We start from the raw sequence: 25712 nt of genomic DNA, 5'->3' as shown, positions 1-25712 counted from the left end.
GTTGAACTCTCCAAATTTGACAAATTATTTAACACTCTCCCTGACATCCAAAACGTCCGTTTTTGAATCGTGCAGACACTTCTTTGCTCATATTTTAACACCGATATGCACGCTACAGTATGTCCATGAATGAGTGGATTTGTAATTATTCTGCCAGGCTGTGGATTGATTTAAAACATCTCGTGTGCAAGCAGTCAGCTTGTATAGACTTCTCAAAGGCTTTATTTGAAGAGAAAAACATGTAACTGACCCTGGATTAGTCACAACTCTGAACACGCAAACACATATTCTTCAGAAACATGTCAGTTGTATTTTATTTTCTTAATTTAATCTTATGCTTCACATCATATCATTTACAAAAGCTCCAGAGTCCAAGGCTCTGGGTCATCACAATTTTGGCAAAACAAACTTTTCTTTCTTAGTTTATCAAGGAGAGAACTGATCTGCTTCCTGTTGGTTATACATATATTCATGTATTTGCTGAGGATCGACATCTCTACCACCAACCTTTGTGCCACTTCCACAAACATGTTTTGGTTAATTTATTAATCTGTTTGATCTGATCCATCCACAGTAAGCAGTTTATATATTTATTGTTCTCCAATAAAAGCTTTCATAAAGACCTCTGTGCTCTTCCTACAAAGCATCAAATATTAAAAGGAACCAGCTGCTGAGAATAGAGCCTAATATCTCTATTAGTAGTTTGCATAGACCACCAAGGAGAGTGGGCATTGTAGTTTAGTTCATGAAATGATGAAAGTAAAGCTCCATGTGTACGAGAATTTCAGTTGTTTGTTTCAAGTTCGTGGATCAGTCCAATAACCCAAAACGTCCATTTACCTCTGATATGTATGCTTTGGTCCGGTCTTTACACACTGACTCTCTGTTTCTCCATGTGCTGCTTCTAGTTGATGTGACTATCACTGATGTACATGAGCTCAGGTGCCATTATTCAAGTGCTCTGGACTGTGACATAAGGAAAATCCTCTATGAGGTTTATGCTCTGCCTTATCAAAGTTACTCTCTGTTTCACAGGATAGCAGGTTACCGACAAATATTATCCTTCCCCATTTGTTACGCTCTGTTCCTCTTTGATAGCCTCAGTGATGAGAGTTCCAAAATCACAGGAGAGTTTTGATCAAAGACTTCGCTCTGCCTTTTGAAAAACCGAACCCTGTGGCAATGATGTGTGTAAAAAACGTCTCTTTCTCTCTCTCTCTCTCTCTCTCTCTCTCTCTCTGTCTCCGTCTCCCTCAGGTGAGCACCTGCGTGTCTGTCCTCAGGGATACACCTGCTGCACATCTGAGATGGAGGACAATCTCCACCAGCAGAGCAAACAGGAGTTTGAGATCCTGGTGGAGGAGAGCAGCAGGAATATGAGGACAACGTTTGTCTCCAGGCATAAAAAGTTTGATGGTAAGCTACAACATTGGTTTGTTTTATCTCAAGGTTTTAGGAAGGGCTACATATACTTTGATCCCACAATTTCTACTTCTTCAAAGAGAGCCAACGTGTAAGATCGGACTTCTGATAACTACTATGTGTGTATTAACAAACTGACTTAAATAGAGCGTATCTAGTTTTCAAACCACTTAAGGCTCTTTACACAAGCTGACATTCAATCTATCCACGTGCTCATTTATACACTGATGGTGAAGGCTCGACATGCTCTGATCGAAGGCACACAATAAAGCCCCTTTTACACATTCATAGCACTCTCTAAAATGTTTTTATGTAACCCGGCTGGGTTCTGTATAAGAAAGCAAATCTCCAAATCCATTGATGTTGACTTGAAAACTGCCTTTAACCTGCCAGCCCACCTGAACAATGTCCAATACCTTTTAGTAGGTTTTCACACTTGCAGAAAACTCTTAATATTTCCACGAGGAGCTGTATGTGCAAACAGCCACCACTTTTACTTTGGACTTCACTCCAAGTTTCTTCTACCAGACAGAGTATTTTTTTTCCGAAGCAGAATATTCTCCGTAAAATTTACCTCCAGCCAATGGGAGGAGGGAGTGACATTTATAAACTATGTATGCTATAAGGCGTATAGAGTGTATATGCAGCCATTACAATCTTGTGTCCACATAACTAAGCAGCTGCATTATCTTTCCTGTTCATCAGTATTTTGTTCGCTGCTCTTTCGTTGATAGTGTGAGTCCCTTGAACTGAAAGTAGCATCGATATAAAGGCAGATATTCTCATCGTCATATAGTGGACTCTGTTGCTTGGTCCACTACTTGCACTTTTTTTTTTTTTTTACACACTTACACCACTTTTCTTTTCTTTTTTTTTGTCCCACCTAGAGACCCCCTGCCAACTACTGTCTGACAGGGAAAGTCTCCTATGAGGTGAAAATGTTTACAGCCAGGTCAGGAGAATATCCAGAGCAGTCCTCCTGAAATTGTCTAGATATTTACATGTGAAAAGCTCCAGTGATGTCTGTCCAGGTCATTCAATGCTAATTACTTACGGCTCAGCTCAGTTTCCCTTTTAATGTCTGACACTGCTGCATTTGTATTGCTTGTAAGCCCACATGTTGAACTGTTAAACCAAGAGCATACATTAAGGCATGATATACTACCCTGTGGGTGAGCCAGGGATCACTACCAACTGTCATCCTTCTTATTTGTCGACAACTTTCTCAGACTTGCAGATTAGGAGGTCATATTATTTTTGATGAATTTGACCAAATTCAACTGTTTACTGTTTACTTTCATTGTTCCCACATACAAAATACCATCCAATACCTGGACACACGTTTGTCTCACTAGCTATCGTTTCTCTTTGCTCACAAACTGAATGAGTGACAGAGCCTTGCTCCGTGTTTTCTAATCTTTCAGAAGGAACCACTCTCAATGTTCTCACATACGGGAAAGAACAGAACAGTGCTATTTTTTCTTTGTTGTGAAAGATGTTTTAAAGTATTGAATGCATTCCTGTCTGTAAAGTCAGTGCAGTGCAACACTTGAAGGCCTCCACATAGTACACAGTGTAAGCTAGATTTGCTTGTTCCGTTAGTCAGTGAGTTGCTGTCCTTATAAAACGTTTTCTCTGATTCAACATTCCTTTTATATCTGAAGCAAAGGCTGTCAAGTGCATTCATCTTCAGTGAAAAGAACCAAGATGCCTTAGTTTTTTTCCCTTGACAAAAAAAACCTCAAGATTTGTTACGTATGCTTTTTCAGAAAGTTAATTGAAAAGCAGCCTTGACCCCATGCTACTGAAACATCTGTGAGTCTTTCCTCTCAGATGGAGGTGTCCAATAAAAAAAAAGGACACTTATGATGCAGGAATTGATTTTGTGTTCTTTCCTCTTTATGTGGACTAAAGCACGATACACACTGAAAGCACCGTGTCGGCAGCAGAAAAAGAAAGACTTCAGATAAGAGAGATGGATGTTTTTAATGGCCAAAACCATCAAGAATAGATATTTTTCTTTATGTGTCACTGCTGAGTGATGACTGATCCATCTGTGAGGTTGGCAGTCAACTGAGGACATTACCTGCATGTTCCTGGAACTACATTGGAAAAAACTATTTTTTATTGTTTTAACCAGCCCAATTAGTTCTTAGTTTAATTTTAACGCTCTCTTAAAAACTGATAATTTCATAGATAGCCCAGCGTAATATCTGCATGTACTTTATTGTGCTAATAAACACCTTTAAAACCATCCATATGTTACACTTTGGGGATCGTTTTTATAATAATCCAGCGCACTATATATTGATTAGATTCAGTGACTGACAACAGATTTTTAAAGACAATTTTCTCAACCTTTTTTTGTAAAGTTCCAATTCATGACATGAATCCAACATGAGCACAGCACTTAGCAACGTTTAGCAAAGTAGATGTAGCAAGAGAAAACTGCCTTTAAGAGGTAGAAACCTCAAACTTAAGCAGACTCATGACGTACTGCAAAGTTTTTTCGATGGATACAAGTACAGAAAGAGACGGATAGAAACAGAATGATGACAAAAAAAAAACAATGAATAAGTCAGAGGTACAATGTAGAAACATTGCAAGTAATAATGGTACAAGTATGTGTTAGCAACCAAATGTAATGTTGGACTGATAATTATAGTAGTTGAAGTCCAGCTGCTTTGATATTCACATTAACATTCATAATGATGGTAAAATAAATGTTGTTGTCAGGCAGATCCACACTAACAGCCAGGAGGAACCAACGAGACAAGGAGCTTCCAGGAATTTATTTTGGATTAGTAACTTGAATAGCACAGGAATATTTTAAGTTAGTGACATGCAATGCATTTATATTATATGTGTTTAAACGGGTATGTAGAGATGGACAGACACATGCTCGGTATGTCAGGTCCCCCGGCAGTCTAACTACCATTTTTTTTACATAGTCTGTGCGCGCTGCATTCTGTTAGCATCACTGTTTTGCAGAGCTGGGTATTGTCCACAACCTCACAATTCAATTCCATTTGAATTCTTTGGGTCACAATTCAAGATTGATTCGATTCAAAGTTGATTAAAATGCTTCGATATTGATTTACATACAGTTGACAGGAATACCCATTTAACTCATCACAGTACCTTCTGATATTTGTTAAATAATTATGTGCCTTGTATGTATAGGTTTAGAACAAACCAACTCGGAAATATATTTATCGTTGCATTATTCTTCAATAAACAAATAATAAAACATTTAAGAACAGTGTGATCTAAAGTGCACATTTGTGCCTGAACTGAATTCACTGCACCCACAGCGCCCCCAGTGGAGAGGGGCGCCATTTGAACGGAAAAAAATCGTTCTCAGGATTTCTCTGAATCGGTATTTAATTGGTAAAATAATTATTGCAATGTATTGATATTTGATATATCATAACCAGCTCTACTGTTTGTTTACGCATGCCCTGCCCCGCTGGGTCTGTTTGTGAAGGAATGACTTAAATGTGAGAAAACGGCGCTGTGATGCACTGCACTGATTCCATTTATATGAGCTGGTCCAAGCATGAGCCAGCCTGAACTATAAGTCTTCATGTCTGCTTCCTTGACCGTGACTTGAATTATTATTTATATTAAAAGACAATGGCCAAGAAACGTCATCTAGACATTCCTTTAAATTTAGTCTTCTGAGTATCCTTTCGCATTTTTGGAGATGCGTTACCTTTGTGTGACCTTTCACTTGTGATAGTTTTATACAGTTTTTCATCTTTTTGTAACTTTTCTTTAACTTACCCAATGGTGTCCTCATTTCTGCCACTCAATAGATGATGAAAAGATTGTAGTCTTTTCTCTCATCAAAATAAGTTTTGAACTTATCCCCTTTTTTCCCTCTCAGTTTAAAAACTTCTCTTCGAAATACTTTGTTCGCAGAAAAGTGTCATTAGTGATAGGTGCTGTTGAGAACTTGAGATACTTTAAAAGAAAAGCAAAGAAGCCCAAGAATACTATCTTTTGAAATTCTGAAAGAATGTGGGGGAGTTTTGTTTTTGACTGCTTGTTTAAACAGATAATCCTCAACGTTTCTTTCTCACTTGAACTCAGCAGGAGTGATGAGTGAGAAAAAAAATAACATTTCTCTGTTTCCTTTGCATCACGCAATAGTAAACAGTTTGCAACCAAACACAAATATGATCATCTGGAGAGTATACTTCAATCTAAAAAAGTAGAGGATTAGGGTTTGATTGGAAGCTGAAAACAAATTAAGAGAACTGAATTGATTATTGGTGTCTGACACAACTTTCTTTTTTTTTTTTTTTAAATAAATATCAAAACTTTACATTTTGGTCTCACACCTGACTCAATTTTAGGTCCTCAAATGACAGCTTTGTGTTTCCTAACACTTTCTTGCTCTTTATATTGAATGATGATGTAATAATTAGATGATGCAGCCTTAAAGGCAGTGTTAGTCTGGTAGGTACAGGGAGTCGTGATTGGGTCATCAAAGTGGCCCCTCGTGGCAAACATTGGGCAAAGATTTCACAGGTTACAACTGCTTCAGATGGCGGATTTTTAATTTCAACCCAAATCTTAAAAAGTGTATCTGTAGAAAATTACAAACCCTGCCTTCAACGTAAATGTTAATTATTACAGCTCAGCTATGGATGCTAAAGTAAGAGTTAGATTAGGGCCCAACTCTATAACATCTATACTCTCAAAAACGAGTTATAACATCAATTATTATTTGTCACTCTTATAAAAATGTATGGAATTCATGATATTATAAATAAAGCACAACATTAAAATCCACACATAACACAGCTGTGGCTGGAATGCCGTTAAAGAGTAGAACAAAAGCACCAATACTTCAGCATTAAAAAGGTCCCACTGTATAAAACTTTTTAATTGGCTGCCACAGGTTATGCAATCATTGGCAGATTGTTTGAACTGTGCAGTAAAAGACTTGAAAATGTTGAGTGCATTACTGGATTAATGGCCCCATTTTAAAGCTGTCGCTGTAGAACACTGCCTATATATCTGCACACTTTTACAGCACCAATGGTGACACAAATCACTTATACAATTCAATGCTCTACACATGGCCGTATCACCAGTCCACTCAACATCACATTTCTTTTCCTTGTGTTAGGCTCCCGCCACCTTGTGGGGTTTGATTCATCCCTCATCAATTTTACATGTCCTCATTTCTGTCCCTGGTTATTTATAGGGCCTATTATGAAAACCTTAACTTACTTTTTGATTACTGACTACTTTCCCTGGAGGCCTGTGGGTTCTGATGCATTATTGAGCAATCCTGAAGCCATAAATGACTGATGCACACCAGAATTAAGGTTTGGGTAGTTCCCCCCCCCCCCCCCCCCCCCCACACACACACACACACACACACACACACACACACATACCTCAAATCTCTGAGAAAGCCTTATATTTTCTCAGAGGGACTCAAGGTCCGGTCCTATTGATGAACTGTATGGAGTAAGGAACTCACAAGCAGCTCTGCAGTACTGCAACTCTGCACATTTTTTTGGGCTGAATTTGGTTTCACTACCATCAGGTTATATTTATTAATCTCTAAAGACATTATTGCTGTTGCCCTGAAGTAACTTAAATGAAGGACAAGAAATTAGATGAATATTTGCAATATGTGAGAGAGGACAGAGACGGGCACAGAGTGACACGGGGTGTGTGAAAGTGGCAGAGCGGGGGAAGAGAATTGCATCACATCTGTGAAGGATTAATTGCGGTGGATGAACCATGATAAAAGGTGCCTCATGCTCAGTCAAGTGATATGAGATGGAAACCACTGTTCAGAGTGGTTTGTGGCCACGTGAGCTGTCAGTCGTATTTCATTTTTTAGATCTCTTTGATTTGTGGTCTTGGACTGTAGCCAAAATGTGTATAATTTTCCTACTGAACACCACATGGCAGTTATAGACACGGTATATTGGTATTTATTCAATAAAACACTGGTATGTATGGCTTTGAATTTATTAACCCACATGATTCCATGTCTTTCCAGGGAAGTGTTGATTATTCATAGTGGTGTTGAAATGCAATAGAATATAATTGAAGTGACATTTTTATCAAAGCAGCACATACAGTACAGCAACAGCGCAGCAGGTTTCAATGGTTTTTAACGTAAAATCCACTGTTTCCACGGCAACGATAAACATTCTGTTTGTCATGGCGGAGCCGCATAGACAAGACACGTCCCGTTACAACTATAAAATTACTGTTTTACCTTATTATTGTACCTAAATTGTTACGTAAATTATTTTCTTACATGCACTCCATTGCACCTTTTGTACATCTTGGTTTTTTTTTATTATTCTTAATACAGTATTTGACATTTTTAAATTCTATATATTGGTAATTGCTTCTTATATGTTATTTACGTTCTTGCTATTTTTGCTTTGTTTCCCATGTTAACTGTTTTGCACCAATACACAAAGACAAATTCCTTGTATGTGTAAATGTCCTTGTATTTACGTTACCAAAATAGGTTTCACAATATACTTTTGCCATGTTTGATTTCCTCTGGTGACCTGCACGAGTGTGTGTTAAGGAAGCACTGCTGCTGTCAAGCTACATGCTGTGCCTTCTAGAATTGCAGGAGATCCTTTGGGAGTTTTTTAGGTTTATCACCCGGTATGGAGAGGACTTTGGCTTATTTCTATCTCCAGTATAACAGTTTTGTTTTTCATTTGTTTTTCTTGTGCGTAATGCTTATTAGGTTCACTTTTGTTGATGCTCTTCAGCCGAGACCTCGACCACAGATTAGCGTGTTTGGTTGGCTGACTGAAGTCTGGAAGGAGCAGCAGCCTTGGTTGACTGACTTCTTTGATCCTGCCCCAGTAGAGCTTCTCTGCTCAGCGTTGAGAGCTGCAGTGCCTCTCATTCACTTCAGCGATCCCTCTTTCACAGGCTTAAACCAAGACTGACTCCAACACAACACCCTGTTCTCTCTAATCTGCGCTCTCTGCAAATTCACAAGCTCAGATAGTTGCCTGTCTGAGCCAGCAAACACACAGGGTAGAAACACGACTCCTTTTACTGCTTTTCACACACTCATTTTTTTGTCAGAAACGTGTCAAGATGAACCATCTTAGAAGTCAGACAGGTTTTTTTTTTTTTTTAGAGTCAAATAGAAAGTGAGGAAATGCATCATGGCCCATATATGTCTTGTTTTTCAGTACAATAAAATGTGTTTCTATAATAGCATTAGAAGAGACTTTAAGTATTGTATTCTTCCTCGGTTGGACAGAATGTGATGTGTTCTCTTTTGAACAAAATGGAGAAAGAAAGCCTAAAAAAACAATCAGAGAGCAATGAGTCACAATCAACATTGTACTTCATGAACTGACCCAATTAAAAACCACCAAGAGGAAACTGAGGAGAGGAAACAACATGTTGTATTACCGCTAACAATAACGTTCAACTAATAGACTCTGAATACCATTAAGCAAACATTCATCTCATAAATCAAAAGCTACTGTAGCAGATCTGTGTCAATGTTGTTGTTTGTGTCTCCCCCCCCCCCCAGGAGGAAATATTAGCATGTTTAAATAAAATAACATGATGAGATGATTATTAATGAAATAAACTATAGTTTATGCTTTTATCTGATCTATACTTTTTTCTGATGCTTTTATTCCCAGTAAGGTGACCTTGGGTGGCTTGAAAGGTGCCATCAAATAAAATGTATAATAATTATTATAGTTATTATTATTATTGTTAGAGATAAAAAAAAAGTTTCAAATTAAACTTTGGAGTCTGAAGGACAAGAAAAGACATTTAAAGATGCATTGATAGAGATCAACTATATTCATCATTCTTTAGATCTTGCATTAATTTGGACTCTGCAGCAGATGCTGAGGTCTTATGTATTGTTTGGACATGTATGGAAGCACGCTTCTTCTAAAATAATAAAATAGCTGTAGTGGCATGACATTTTAGCCAGTCCCATACAGAAAACGTTCGCTCTTCTCTAGAAGACGAAGAGACTTTGGCGTTATTCCCTTATTGCAAATTTCTACATATAATAGTGCACACACTGCAGTCAGTCTCTGGAGTGTTAAAACAGCGGCCCTCTGCTCTGGTTTCATACATGCACTGAGCCTATTTTCGACGGAGCCCGCTGCAATCACATGTCGAGTTTACAGAAGCAGATCAGATGATTCGAGACAGGAAAAAAGAAACAGAGAATCCGGTCAATTTCAAAATAAAACCCAGTATACTGACTCAGGATCGTATATTTTATCACTCAAAACAGGCACCAAATAACATATGGTCCACAGACAGACAAAGCAACATGTTTCTCTGCTTTGTCTCTTTATTCTAGCGTGATTTTGCAGCGGTCTTGAGTACAGCAGAGTACAGCTACTCATGGCTGCGCTCACACTTTAGAAACTGATCCAGTTGTGCAGGATGTGCACATTAGATGCAACAAAACTGTGGCGCTGATGAAACACAGCCAATCGGACTATGTGGATATAAATGGTCAGAGCTGCCAGTTTTTCTGAAAGGAATCTAATTTAAATAATATAGATTCATTTGTTGATTTATGCTTCACATTTTTATATTTTTTTTTCTGTTTCCCTTTTTTTTCTTTTGGCTTTAGAAATATTGCAATAATGCATTGAAAGCCAGTTCATTACGCTTATTAGAAAGCTTCTAGTAATCTACTGACTTCCTTAGGCATCACAACTCACAACTTTACATTTATTATTCATGTCTGACATTCGTTGAAGTACTTACCAAGTACAAGTTTCAAATGCCCACAATTCATAGCTGACATCAAGTGCTTACATGAAAACAGATCTCAGAGGTCCTCATTATATAACAACTTGCCCCAGTTCAGCCCCAGAGTAATGAACTAGAATTATAATTACGTATATTGTCATTGCAAGTATAATCTTTCAAAAAGTAAACAGTTTGCTCACTTATTATTCTCATAGTTCAACCTTAATATCCTCATTGTAACAAGAGGTGTGTGTTTGACTTCAGCAGACTTGATGGATAACTCAAACACGTTTAATAACACTGTGCACACGCTCCACTGTTGTGAAGTGAGTATGTGAAAATGTGGACTCATTTATAATTCCCTTTTATCCTTTGTGCATATTATAATAGCCAGCACTATTCATTTATACCATGAATAAATCGATTTTAAAAGGTGACACTTGATAGACAGTGAAAGATTCTGATGAGATTTAGAAATGTGGACGTTACGCTCCATGTGGCAGCTTGTCTGCTATGGTCAGATGGACATTCATTTGGCAGAGGTAAACGCGCTGAATACATTGGCTTCAGTGAGGGTCGGGCGCTAATTAGCCAAATGTGTGGAGAGTCTCTTGTTATGTAATATCTACTATAATTGAGTTAGAATATAACCAATACAAGTATGAGGCTGTTTGTCTTCATTGTTGCCATATTCTTTGAAAAACTGACGGTTCAGAAATTCAAACCTCCATGTTGCAAACGGCTACTTTTTCTCTGCCCTTTTTTCTGCAGAGCCTGGTGCGTTACAGTTCATCCAACTTACAGTAAAGCGTCAGCCTGGAAAATACCTGCACATGTTCTTTTTGTGTTTCCTTTGTCATTATCAATCAATCAATCGTTTCAATTTGTATTTCACCAATTCATAACAAGCGTTCTATTGAGACGCTTTACAAAAGAGCAGCAAGCATTTTTCCTTTGATTTCCTCGTGTTACTATTGTCCACATTTCCTTGCCGCTGAGGTGGAGGTTGAAGCAGACTGTGCATGAATGAGGATGGCGGTGGTTGTTGTGGGAAAGACACAATTTGATGGTGGACGGTGGTTGTGCATGTTAGAGTGCTTAGTTTTCACATGGACTGAGCAAAAATGGTAAGATTTTTTGAAAAACCTGCCAAAAAGAGCATGTAAATCGTTTTTCGTTTTTTCGTTTTTTTCCCTGAAAAAAGCTTGCAAGTCAAGTGTTTTCTTGTCCATAGAGCTCAAAATTTGCCTTTCAATACTTCATTTAAAGGGAACTTTCTCTAGATTTACTCACTGCCACAAAAGTTCATTAATCTCAACGGTACAAACACTTATAGCTTGAGTGTAGCTACATTAAGTTTTTCATCTTGCTGCATTTTTTTTTTTTGGGCTAGATCTGCTGCACCAACGTGAGGTGCCTTTAAAAACCCTACCTCAACTCTCTCTTTCCTTTTTAATACCTGTAATTTGAGTGAGGAAAAAGTTCCTCTCACAGAAAAAGAGGAAACATTTGTTTGGGGGAAAAAATGGAAGCAACCATGACACTGACACCATAACACTGAACCACATGTAGGACACATCGCACAGGACGTAGAACAAATTTACGGGACATGGAGGACAGCACAGGGCCTGTGTCTGATGCTGCAGCCCCTCTCATTACACAGGAGATGACAGGAAAATACACACAGGGCAGGACAGCGGTAAGGACAGGGCATGCATTGATTTAACCCCTGCAGTTCAGTCATGAAGCTGAAACCTCTGTGACAGTCACACGTCCATTTCTAATGAAATCTAAAACCGTGTGGACACGCAGTTCCTGGAAGTGTTCATAAATAAATAACCTCTGTCTGATGTCCCTGAGTTATCCTAAGTGAATGTCAGGAAGACTGTAATTCTCTTGAGGGTGGAGGGAATAGGGTCCCTCCAGCGATGCTTTAACTGAGAGTTGGTGGCAGCCTCCATCATCTGGCATCGACTGCCGCCCGGTGTCACTTTTGTACTTCAGGATGGATGGCTCTGTGCGGCGCGGACACTGTTAACTCCGTCCCACTGGTGAGCTTCAAGGAGAGGCTATAAGAGGCAAACCTTTCCACAAAGGTAGAGAGAATGAGAATGAAATCCACAGTCCGTGTGCGATGTCATTCTTCTCTTCTGTACATTTATTAAATTTAATTTTTTGTGTCAGATATTGAAAAATATACACTGTGAAAACTCACTTAGAGAAAATCCCATCTGCTGGATATTGAGTTTGCTCAGGCTACAGCTGAGATCCTTCCATCTATTGAGACAGACAAAACATGTTTCCCCTCCTCCTGTTAAGGTGATGATGCGTTTCTCTCCTACACCCACTCTTCTCTTCTTTTGATTTCATCTCATTTAAAATCGGCTGACCAGGAGGTAGACATCATTTTTTTCGTCTATCTCAATTCCTTGTTACGAGTATGAGGAACCAGATCATGACTCAAACAGAGAAGAACAGATTTAACATGTATAGTGTCCCGAGTGTCTGCACTGGAGGGAGAACAATTTTCAAATGAATTGTGTCCATTGTCTGAAAGATTACTAACTATCTCATGTTTCTTGCTCACATCATGAGAAAAACACGACATACAGTACATAATCAAAATGTCTGTTATAAGAAACTAACTGAATAAATGGGGCTGTTTTGTGCTTTGGTAATTCGTTGTGCATACAATCACATGGTTATTGTGAAGGAAAGTATTCATCCTGATAGGAGATTATGTAGTTATAGGTGAGTCAATTACAGTAATTGCTTTTACATCATGATGAGTACAAAATCTATCCGTCCTCACAGCATGTGCGTGTGTGATAATCCCATGGTTTACTTTCACCTTATCTTAAGTTAACTGCTTCAATAGCTGTTAATGTAAGAGCTGAACATGTCTTTATTCAAAAGTATCGCACAAAACTTAATGAATGTGGTCAGATTTTTCAGTATCATTAAATAGTTATTTTGTATCAAAATGGAATTAAATTCCATTTTTATGAGTGACGTATTCATCCTATATCTATAAGGCACTGCAGCATAGATTAATAATCAGAACATGAATCTGTGCTTGGTGTCGTTTGCCTGCCCCCTCAGAAAAACCTCCACCCATAACTCACACGGAGACACATTTTTTTCTGAAGGGTTTTGAACGAATTGTGATCATATCCATCAAAACTTCAGAACCTTTTGTGTCTTATTGTCTGTATTTGAAACAGGGTTATGTAATGCAGCCTGTGGACTGAAGCTGTACTATCTCACTCGACGTCCAGCTCACCTCCCTCGGCGAAGGAATGAGGCACGGCTGTGTACCCTCCTGCCTTGGCTGCAGTCCTGCTCTTTCTTCAACAAAAGCTAACCTTCATTTAGCGATGACACAGACACAAGGACAGAAAGGAACAATACACTGGCTGTGTGTTTTTCTTTCTTTTTTTTCTTTCTTTAAGAACGTCTGTGTCCTCAGTCAGACGCAGGAAACACTCTGCAGGATGGATAAGTCTGAGAAAGCTCTGCATGGAAGCTTTCATGGGCAGAGCGGCACTCAAACAGCCAGGTTGAGACAAAGCAGCTTATCCAGGGGGTCACAGTAATGTAATAGAGGGTGCAGCCAATTTGCTCCTCACTATGCACCGGGCGTGAATATCATCCACGGGAGGATAGCACTTTTATTTTCTGAGCCCTGCTAATTGTCTTCTCCAGTTCCTCTCAACACTGAACTCTGTGTTAGATCTTAGAAGACACCGAGATGCCCTCAGCAAAGGTTTCTTTTGTCAATATAATTAACTGAACAGACAAGAGGACCTGTAGTTATAACCCTGAGGTACTCTAAAGAGCCTAGACGTGAACATGGTTAGTGATAAGTTAGTTAGTATGTTATATCTTACTTTACAGCTGCTTTCTTTAGAAAACAGCTAAGGGTGATTAGATTACAGTTACACTTTGTGTTGGCACTTCTGCAGAGGAAGAATCACTGGTGCTGCTATCCCTTTATCCTGTTTTGTGGTTATATTTCAGCTTTTCATCATCAGGAAAGAAATACCCCCATGTTATATGAAAGCAAATAATTAAACAAATGCCAAGATTACTTCTTACAGCATTTTATAATGATGCAACTAGACAACAACAGTTGAATGTTAAATGTGGGTGAGTTATGCAAATAAAAAACCACTGTACTCTGAAGGTCAGCAGTGACAAGGAGCAGGTCACAGAAGTCTGCTAAGCTCAAACGCTTAGACTTTTTAAATTTAAAATTTGTGGTTTTCAGGTCCAAATGATGCTGACTTCGGTGACCTCATTTAAGTGAATTCAGCAGATCCACCTGTTCAGTTCCCCATGGAGCCACTGAAAGTTTTTATTTCTGGAGTTGAACCAGTGAACAGATGTCTGAAAATGTTTCTTTCTTTGGGAAAACAAGCGTGTTTCATCATCAGCAAAAGCCATGCTTTTACCAATTGGCATGAATGTTGTATTGTATAGATATTTATTTTACAGCCATTATTGAAAACAAGTATCGGAATCAGTCTGACTCAGCAGGTTTATTGATAACTGTCATACTTCACAGGGAAAAATGATAAATGAAGTCTTTTCTCGAATTAACAGTGTTTTTAAACAAGCATTCATCATTCTCAACATGCTTACGTCTGTGATGATAAAACTGCTTATTTACATCCCCACGCTGATACATTCATTACTAACAGTGAAATAAGCTGCATTGCATTCATAAACTCTTCATTTAGATCTTTGATTTAAGAGATTAAAGACAGTATTAGAACATCAATATTCGCTGGATGTCATATATGTGAGCTTTACAGCATTTTCATGAGAAATGAGTATGCTAGCTTTGTGCTATAAGCGCCTCTTTAAAGTAATGTCACTTCTTAAAGCCTCTATTTTAACAGGGAAAACTAACAAATGTAATCATAGAGCAACAATTATGGGGAGTTTATATTTTCTGTCCTCAATCTTAAGGCAGCAGTATGCTTGAAAGGCAGCAGTGGATGGCTAAAATACTTCAATGTGTCACACACACACTTTCTTTTAGTTCCTCTTGTAGTGCCATTAAAGATGGAGAGCTTAAATTGAATCAAGTACAAAGACATTTGTCTCTCCGGATAGTACTTGAAGTTAGTAAGTTTGTTTGCAAGAGCAATCAAGAGTATGTCCAACTGGGAATAAAAGAGGTTCCACTAGTTTTAAGAAGATGAAAACAAGACATCTTTAATTGGCCAATATCTTTCTTAGCTCTGTCTTTGATCTTTAGAGATAGATTTATGTCTACTTTTATCAAACAGATGTACATTTTTTCAGTTTTATTGGACAGAATGAACAACATTGAACTGGATGTTTTTCTTTGGAATTAACCAAATATCAAATAATATTAGTTTTAATTTAACCAAATTAAAACTAATGATTGAATAAACCTTATTATATCAGAATATATTGGAGATAAAATTAGCCAATTAACCAATATCGTCATCTCAGCTCTACTAACAAGTTCAGTGCCTTATAAAACCAATAACAGTAGCTAAATTTGCATAGTCATCATTTTAATAGTCATTGTGCAGTTACAAAACTGATAATCATGCCAACACATTTTTGGGCCTAAAAAGCCCCGAACACCCCTTAAACACGGAGGACACGGGCAGAGCTTTATTACCCTGATATTTCATGCTCTGTGTTACTGCAGTTTTGTTACACCCTCAGTATTTCAGGGACTCTTCTGGGAGTTCCCTTTGTTAGATTTTGAGGGCCAACATTCCCATGCCTCTAAACCTTGAAGTGGTAACATTATAATGGAAACAAGGGCAAATAAAAAGCCTTAAAAAACTGATTCAACAATTCCAAAAGTCCATTCTAAGTATGGATCGTTTTAAATGAACACATTTATCCAAGTTATTAGAGCTGCTGACTTGTGAGCACTGAATGTGTGTATTACTTTGACAAACTTTAATTGGGCTCTGGTCTCCTTGAAGAAAATTAACAACCGGTTTAATGTTATCTCTTGGCATTGACAGCTTGTTCGCAGCTCTGGGATGTCACCCATGCACAAAGATTTAGCTAAGTAGTTGGCGGAGAAACAAAGTAAGATCATGAACCTACAACATGGCAGTGATGTCAGTCAGTCAACCTCAGAACATTTATCTTTTGGTTTCCGTCCAAGCACTGGCCTCTTGCTGAGCTTCCAGAGACACAGGCACTCACACATACAGCTTGTTTAACAGCTCTGTTTTGTGCTTTCACAAACCTGCTCTCAATCTAGTATCTTGGCTTCTTCGTTGCTAAAGCCAATGTTTCTTTCTTTTTAATAAGCAGTGCACAATGGAAGCTTCAAAGTATACTATATTAAACAAGAAAAATGAAGCGGCAAGCAGTGTCTGGACATGTGCCCTGTGTGTGGCAGTGGGAAGTGTGGAGGTCAGGAGGACAGAGGCACTTCAGAGAGACTTGTTTCCAACGGAGACACAATCCGTCAAAGTGACTGAGAGGGAAAGCAGAAAGACTGGAGTGAAGGGTTGTATAATGGTCTGGAGGAAGCAGAGTGCTGTGAAAGGTTCCTGGGGTCATGTTTGCTTCTGTCTTTCGTCTGCCATGAATTATAAACAAGAACATCCCACAATAATGCAGTTGAATAATATTTAAACAAACCCACAATGACTCATAGTCCAACCTCAGTTAAGACTGGAAACATGTGTCAATGACTTATTAACACAGTATCACAGATAACTGAATTTGAAAAATTTCCAAAACAACTTATTTTGGGCTGTTGGACATTTAAAGGGTGTTATGCCTTGTTTCTTTAGTTGTGATACGACACATTTTAAATTTTTGCAGTTTTGTAATGGACTACTGTGTCAGTCAATATATACGATGATGATGCTGATTGGGCTACTTAAGATGCATCAACTTAACTTAATATAGAAATAAATAATGTTGGTTTTATAAAGGACATGAACACTTTCACCAAACAGAAAGTGTGACTATATCAATTCTACTGTTTCATCTACTTTTCTAGTCATCTCCTTTCATTTTCTTTATCTGCTCATTCAGCTGAGGATGCAAAGACTGGAGGCAATCTCAGTACGCATTGAGCATGAGGCTGGAAACACCCTTTATTAATATTAAATGCAGATCTTGAATTTCTCTCGGCGTCATGTTTCTGCCTTAGAGCATTTATTTTAATACCTAAATATGCTCTACGGTGTCTCATTAAATGTGAGGCAAAGTACGACCTTGTGCAAAGACACAGAACACTGTCCATTTCTCTGTGCAACAGTAAGGTGTGAGAATGTGCTCTACTTTTCTCATTCCTAAAACTCTTCAAGCCTCATTAACTACAAAAACAAGCCAACTAGCTGCTGAGAAAGCTTTGTCTCCCTCCGCGAGGAGCAAAGCCTTTTCTTGGCTCAAGCAAATGCTACAGAGTCCCTGCTGGAGCATGCAGCCACTGGGGCGAACAATAATGGGGGAAAGTTTCATGTTTTATGTTGTGTCTCATGTGCTGAGTAGGAAGGTTTATAGTTCACTAAAGTGTGGGCAGTGAAAGTATATGAGAAGAGTAAAGTATACGTGTTGTAAGAGCTGAGCCAAAGACACTAAATTATAATGATAGAAAACACAAAAAATTTGGTTGTGGTTTATTAAATTCTACAACAAGAGAGCAAGGCTTTCTCTCCGAATAGGAGCTTGTGATGCCATATTATGGGCTTTTTATTTACATGCTGGCATCAGTGGGCACATTTGATCACATTGATAATGCTAACAAGCTACAATGTGTACATTGTGGCAGTACAGACTGAAGTAATGGAATAACAGAATGACTTTGCCACTATGCTAGCGTAGCTAAAAACTGCGCTTACAAAGTCTATTGAAGGCCATTGCAATTAGTTCCAATCTTATCTCTTCAATACAGACCTTCTTGCGTTTACTCATAAAACATATCTCAAGAATACACAAACAGATTTGTCTTTTAGGCACTTCTAAAAAAAATTTGTTCCCCCTCACACCCAAACAAAAAAAACAATCAATACTCAAACATTCTAACCAGACAATGTCTGCAGTGGACCTTAGAGAGCAGACGGACAGCTTCTCATCAGAGCCAAACCAACGGTGCTCTTTGCCAGACAGCTTATCCCTCTCGCCTCTCCGTGGAGTTAGCAGGCGTACATCATGTTCCCTGTATAAGCATCAAGAATTGTTGCTTACTTCCTTTATGTACAGCTAATAACAGCATATAACGTAACTTACACACTGTTCACATTCATGCATTTTTACTTCTGTCCCTAAAATGCTTACAGAGTTTAAGTGAACTCCCACTCCAGCTTTCTCCGCTTTGCAGCTGTGTTGAGGTTTTTTTGAGATTCCTGATGCAGTTATCCGGGGGTCTCTGTGCAGAGATTGGGTAGAAGGAGGGAATGAGAAATGGCTCTGCATGGATAAGATGTAATGCACAAGAAAAATGAAACTCACCAAAGGTTAAACAGGCCAAAGAAATGTCATCAAAATGCCACTTAAACATGATTTGGCCTTTTGGATTCTTTCATCGCATCAAACTTTGTGCCAGCAGTGTTGCTGAAATAAGAGTGAAAACGATGCGCAGTCTTCTTCTCTGAAAAGGTCGATCAAGATCTGTTTTGAAATGAAAACCTGGGCCTCAAGATAAGTCAAAGAAAAACAAATATGTCATGCTTCATAAACATTATTTGATCATTATCAAAGTAGGAGATTGAATCTGTCGTTTGAATTAAACGATGGAATTAAAATTTTTATTGGAACACAATTCGGGAAATGAAAATACAGAAATGCACACTTTTCTTCTAACATGAATCGCAGAAGTTAATATGCAAATCCAATGGTCTTTTTGTCAACATATTGCTTAATGAGAAACACAGATTAACAGGTGTGATTTAAGGACTCTGGGAACTTGCAGCTAGGCAACCAACTAAGGATGGGAAATGACTTTTTAATTAAATGTTCATACGTGAGGTTATGCTGCCCACTCTCACTCAACTAGACTTGTTCTCTTTTTTTATGCACTCAGTTTCATGACCTGATCAGACCACTGATACTCTAAGGATGCGTGTGTTGCATCAGAAGTAGGACCCCTTTCTACTCTCTAATGCTGCCTAATGTTTTTCAAACCAAACTAAATAAACGTGTATTTGGTATGCACTTATTTATTTGCAACTCGTCGAGAAAATGATATGTTGTGAATTGGTAACTTTGCTTTTCATGACAATTGCGTAAACAAACACTGCGGTAAATGTGAAAACCCCACTCCATTGAATAGAACTTAGAAATGTTTTATTTGAAATCTGACAATGTTATTTTTAAACTGCAAAGGAAAGTAGACACAAACTTATTATATTATTATATAATTTCCCTTCAACATCTTTACATATCTTGTTCTAAACTTCACCCTTCATTAAAAAACAAGAACAGTGTCCTATTCATTTGTTGGCTGTACATTTATGATGCAATATTAGATAAGGCAAGTTCACCTTGTGAGAAGTTAGGTAGCCCTGAGCTGTTTTTGGGCTGCTGGGTATTTTTCAGTTGCTGAACCAGGGTTGGCTTGGGCAGATTAGTAGTAAGGCTCAGTAGCAGTGCTGCATCTAGTTGTATTATGAATAAGTGTTTTGAGACTGCAAAAACCTCTGGCAAGCAGAAAGGTCAATCTCTGTGTTACCTCAAAGGTGAAAGCCAGGGCAAGAAAAGTTTACCAGTCACTTACTGTTGCTCCTCAAGCTCCTTTTGGTGCGGCAAGATAACAATGACTGAATGTGGCCAAAGAATCTATGTGGAGACATTTGTGAGTATGTGTCAGTCTGAAACTGGAAAAGAAATGTAGGAGCAGACAAAGTGCATCATCCTTCCTAACCACAGTAGACATTATTGACATCTAATCTAATCATTTTCTGCCAAACACAACTTGTTTTAAATGTTTACAATATGCTGTCTCGTAACTAAAAGAGTGTAGCTGTCGGAAACTTTAACTCCACTTCTCCAGTTCACCACAGCAGTAATTACTTTATGACTGGCAGTAGTCCTGAGCCTGCGGCCGCCTTGATTGTGCCTCACCTTCATTTCCCCTCAGAAACTGGTCACAACAGCCGCTGAGAGTAGAGGATTTCAGCGCTCCATCCTTGAGCCTCAGGCTGATAGGCTCTATTCACAACAAATAAGAGGATCAAACTGCAATGGGTGGGGGTGCTGTGCAATCTCTCAGTACATTAGGAGGGAAAAGGACAGTGTCTTTAAGATTGCTTACTTCAGAGTAGATGATAAATGACGCACTTCCAATTTTGTTTTGGCGATGATAGTTCTGTTTTAAATAGCAGCTATTCTTTTTTTTTTTTTTACGATTTATTTTTGGCATTTTGTGCCTTTATTAGAGAGGAAGGACAGAGGTGGAAATCAGGGAGAGAGAGCGGGGAGCGACATGCGGAAGGGGAGCCACAGGCTGGACACGAACCCGGGCCGCCCGCGTGAGGACTGTAGCCTCGACATATGGGAGTGCACGCACTGCCACTGCGCCACCAGCGCCCCCGATAGCAGCTATTCTTTTTTTCACCGTTTTTGTATCTGAACTTTTTGATGTTTGATTGTTTCTGTGATTTGCATGGGATTATAAGAGGTTTCTTTTTTTATTGTGTTGATGGCCACTGGTGCAGTTATGTGGCAATCTGAAGTAGCTGAAGCCTATCAGCAGATAAGTATCTCAGTAATTACACGCATCAAAGTTTTCTTATTGTTTTTATGCTGACTCACTCTGAATTTCAGAGTTGAACAAAGGGTTTAGAACATAATAATGGAAAAAAAAAACGTAATTGCTTTGACAGTTACCTTTGATAACACTATGAATAGTCACATCTTTCCTAATCTTATCTTCATCCTTTTGAAGTGTAAGGCAATTAACCGACACTGATTAATCGCCTCACATTACTAATTTTCATCATGCTGGAAAGTATTGCTTGTTTTGCAGAAACGTGCTGAATTTATTGTATACTCAAGTTTGAGGATTGCTAAGAAATAACTGTAAGCCCCTTTTCATTGTTTTGTTTTTTTTATTTTTGTGTAATAATGAGAGAAAACTTAGAGTCCGTTAAGCCCTCTTGTGCACAAATGTGTTTCGCTCTGGGCAACCTGGAGCGATCCGACAGTTCACCTGACTATATTGGTCTGAAAGATGAGGGACAGTGGAAGAGATGACAGTGCTTCGGCTTTCATTGTCTCTAAATCACTTTCCACACACAGTGCAACAGTGCACAAAGGTAATTAATTTCCTCAAGGACAATTATTTCAGTGCTTTGAGATAATGACAAGAACTCAAATCTCTGTAGATACTGTAGATGGCTTTGAAAGGAAAATGATCCCCAAAGGCTCAGTTTAGAGCAAGGACCGCGCCATCACTGGCAACAAAGTTAATTCACCAGGCCACTTATTTTTATAAGCAGGAATCTGCTCCATTCACAGTGTTGACGTGCAACAAATGAAGCATACATTTACTCATAGTTAAGGAATATAGTGCATTCGGACAATGGGCCTATGCTGCCAAACAATGCTTATAATCTTTTATTGATTTATATTATTTGTATTGATTGATGTTGAATACTTAAACCAACTTCTTCTGTATACCTAAAAATAAAGTCTCATAATGCCTGAAAATTGTAATACAGCTGAGACCTATAAGGCAATGCATGGCCTAGCTTTGTGAAAGCTATCCAAAGGTATCTAAAAAAAGATCTCAATTTTCATGGGCAAATATAAGAGAACAGCTGGGTAGGCCATGTCTTGTTTTGATTAAGCAGTTGAACACATTGAGAAGCATGGTGAACGACACACACACAGGCACACAGCACATGATGATTATGGTTGTTATTTTTGAAGACATCTCACCTGCTGTGCAGGTGGGAGTAGGTTGGGATTTGGGGAGAATATATTATCTCTGAGTGTGTTCAGATCCAGCATCAATCTTGGTCTCTTAAATCAGATCCTGTTTAAAAGCACAACTCTCTCCTTCATTGTGCTGTCACTTTTGCACTGCATGGGGAGGGAGGTAGAGTTAAGACTGGCTGATCTCAAGAGAAAACAGATGTCCTTGTCTGGGAATTGCAAGGCGCAAATATATTGCACTTCAAATTTGCTGCCAAGGGCAGACAATGTCCCATTTTCCCTTGAATTCATTTCAACTTCTTCAGATAACCAAACACCTCGCTCGATCTTTTCCATGGGTGGCCATGTGCAACAGGTTTGGTTTGGAAGATCTGATCGCACAATGTCCTCACTGGAGCCACTCAGTGGTAGAGTCAGTCAGGGGTTCGATCTCCAGCTCCTGAAGCCACCTGTCAAAGTATAGGGCAAGATATTCAACCCAAAATTAGTCCCGCTAATGTGTATGAAACGATTAGTTAATATACTGACAAACACTTTACAAAGCAGCCTCTTCAGTTGGTGTGTGAACTGGTGACCTGCAGGGTAAAAAGTACTCCAATTATTCAGAAGACTCGAAAGGACCTTCCTTTATCATTCGACATTAAGGAAATGTGCTATGTTAAATGGTGAATGGACTTGAGCTTATAGTGCTTTTCTACCACTTAGCCACAGCCGCCCAAGTTCTGGTTCAAGTTTCATGACCAGAAACATGGTACATTTAGTATATATAGGAGATGTTTTTGAAAAATAGAGAGAGGTTAGAACAGAGAAATGTTTGAAGACCAATGCAGAGCTGGCTAAACACTGAAGCTTCAGTGGCCACAACGTGACAACCTGCATGCAGGTGGGGGGAGACAGCTCCCTACAATGTTATGAATCTATTTTAAACTCTAAGATAAGAGATACGATAATCCTTTATTCATCTCATAGACAGATACATTTACAGTGTTACAGCAACAAAGCAGGATAGCAGAAGGAAAATCAAACAGTGCAGAATTAAATTAGGTAAATATTTAAAAATGTACTATAAGAAAAATGCATTATAAAAAGCCAGTAACTTAAAGATGTAAGTCTGTTTAAACTGGATGAACTCGATCATCAACACCTTACATATAGTTATTGTACAAGTGGTCCCTTAAATTAATATTGCAATGCAAATCAAATTTAGATAAAAATACAAAAAAGATCACATGGCTATGACATCTTATAACATTATTATTACACAAGAGGTAGGAATGAATTGTCAGGTTTGTGGGTGTGTTTTATGATGTACTGGGAGCAGGCTTGGTTAAAGCGTTTGAATGCAGCAGGAAGAAAGGACCTGCGGTATCTCTCCTTCAGACACCGCGGTTGGTGAAGCCTGTCACTGAAGGAGCTGCCCAGTGCTGTTAAGGTGCCATGCAGGGGGTGGGAGACGTTCTCCATCAGGGATGATAGCTTTTTCATCATCCTCCTGTCTCCCACCAATTCAACAGAGTCCAGGGGGCAGCCCAGGACAGAGCTGGTCTGCTGCTGCAGCACACCGCTCTGTAAACGATAGCTGATGCCACCACAGAATCGTAAAAGGTCCTCAGAAGTGCTCCCTGCACTCCGAAGGACCTGAGTCTCCTCAGCAGGTGAAGTCTGCTCTGGCCTTTTTTATAGAGAACATCAAGTCCAGCTTATTGTTCAGGTGAACACCCAGGTGCTTAAAAGAGTCCAAAATCTCAATTTCCTTTCCCTGAGTGTTCACCGGTGTGGGGGAAGTTGGTCTGTGTCTGCGAAAGTCCACCACCAGGGCTTCGGTTTTACCCGCATTGATCTGGAGGCAGTTCCGCTGGCACCAGCCCACAAAGTCCAGGTTGAGTTCTCTGTACTCGGCCTCGTCCCCATTGGTGATGAGTCCGACAATGGCAGAGTCATCAGAGAACTTCTCCAGCTAACAGTTGGTCGTGTTGTGGGAGTGGTGTTAGGTCTTAGAGTTACAGTCAGAGTTGCATATTGCTCCTTTAAGTAGAAAATTAATTTCAAATAATAAGATGCAAACGAAGTAGCACATACCAGGCATACACACAACGTGCAAATGTGGTTTATTTCACCTCGTTTATTATAATTTTAACCATCTTTACCGTGAACGGTTAGTTGCCTAAAACAAACCAAACCATAACCATATAGATGGCAGTTGTTTTTTACCTCGATTAGCAAAATTGTATTAGGTGTATTTTATTTTATTAGTAGTATAGCTTCACTGAAGATTTACAAATCACATTCTGACTAATATAAAATAATCATAATGAAGTAATCTTCCAATAAGGATTCTCACCTGATTTAATACGTACACTTGACAGCAGACAAATCAATATTGATAATTCCTGCTAATATTTGACCCCCTGGTTATAAGAAAAGACCTGGAACACTACCAGCTGTCCTCATGCTCCGGGGTCCTCAGCCTGCAAACCTCCTGTGGTTCACATTGAAAGGCTCATGTAGCATGCACTCTTCTGCATCCAGCCCTGTCACACAGCTTGCTGGCAGGAGTGATGAATGTGGGAACGGATTGCCTCTCTCTTTAAAAAACTTGTATGCTGGAAAAGCTGAGCCTTGTTGGCTGCGACACAGATCTCGAAAAAAATTCAAACTAGCAGACTATGTAGCCTAGCTCTGTCATAGCCATCCAAACCACTTACACTCATCCCTTAGTGTGCTGTATCTTCTGTGCACGCTTGTTAATAAAGGCCATTCTCGGGCCAATATTTTTTTCTGCTGTGTTGGTTTATTGGTGCACTCATTTTGATGAGGTTGTCGAGCAATGTTGATTTTTCTGGCACTCAGATTCGACAATTTGTTAGCAGAGCTCCAGCGATTCTGCAGTCGCACAGTGTGAAAAGGAGAAGGCATACATGAAATGAAACAGGAAGACTGCAAAAGAAGTCACTGGGTTGAATATATCTTGCTCCAGTAATTGGCTATGCAAGGGCTAGTATGTCATCCTTACACCCACACACATTTTAAAGATTATTTTAGTCATGTTTGGGAGTGGTGGAGCGCTACTGCATATGAAAGTGGTAATAAGTAGACGATAGAGTATGCATTCATTGGAGCTTGATAACAAAAAATCAGTCACAAAGGCTACTTCCTTCCTCCTTCTTTTTCGTCTTCCTTTTTTCATTATTATGCCTATGAGCGATGCCTCTTGGCTCCAGTCTTCCACATAATTTAAGACTGTCCTTTATTTAAACGGCAACTCTCTCCTGGTCCATGCCATCATTCAGCAAGTCTTAAACTATCATTGCCTTGTCTTATCCTCTCTGGAGGCAATCACAAAATCAGTGTTCTCGCTCATATTTATTTGTTCGCTCATCAGGGTGCTTCTTATGCCAGCTCTAAACCACATGACAGCTGTGAGTGCAGAGAATCATTTCCTGAATGATAAGCAGGCAGGAATTGTAAGAAATATGCTTTTTTGATTCTGGTTAATAGTTCCTTAAAAAGTCTGGACACCGTTAGAAGGTTAGTTGGGGTGCGAACCAAAGTACGGAAGTTGATCTGGTAGCTGGAGGGGTGCCAGGGTAATACTGCTGAGGTGCCCTTGAGCAACAACTCCCAGCAGCTCTGGTTTG

At 39.1% G+C, this 25712-nt stretch overlaps 1 protein-coding gene across 2 annotated transcripts in view; it reads left to right on the top strand.

The window, feature by feature from the left end:
* The window catches only part of LOC306821416 (glypican-6-like), a 128861-nt gene that overhangs the window by 27676 nt on the left and 75473 nt on the right, over positions 1-25712 (top strand). For both annotated transcript variants that reach the window (XM_079339813.1, XM_079339812.1), the window contains exon 2: positions 1258-1416. In XM_079339813.1, the coding sequence (XP_079195939.1) occupies positions 1258-1416 (159 nt within the window). The remainder of the gene's footprint in view (positions 1-1257; positions 1417-25712) is intronic.

This window comes from Symphodus melops, assembly GCF_947650265.1.
Source record: "Symphodus melops genome assembly, chromosome: 3".
Lineage (NCBI taxonomy): Eukaryota > Metazoa > Chordata > Actinopteri > Labriformes > Labridae > Symphodus > Symphodus melops.
Note: the sequence above shows the minus strand (reverse complement) of the source record. Positions and strands in the feature narration are given on the sequence as shown.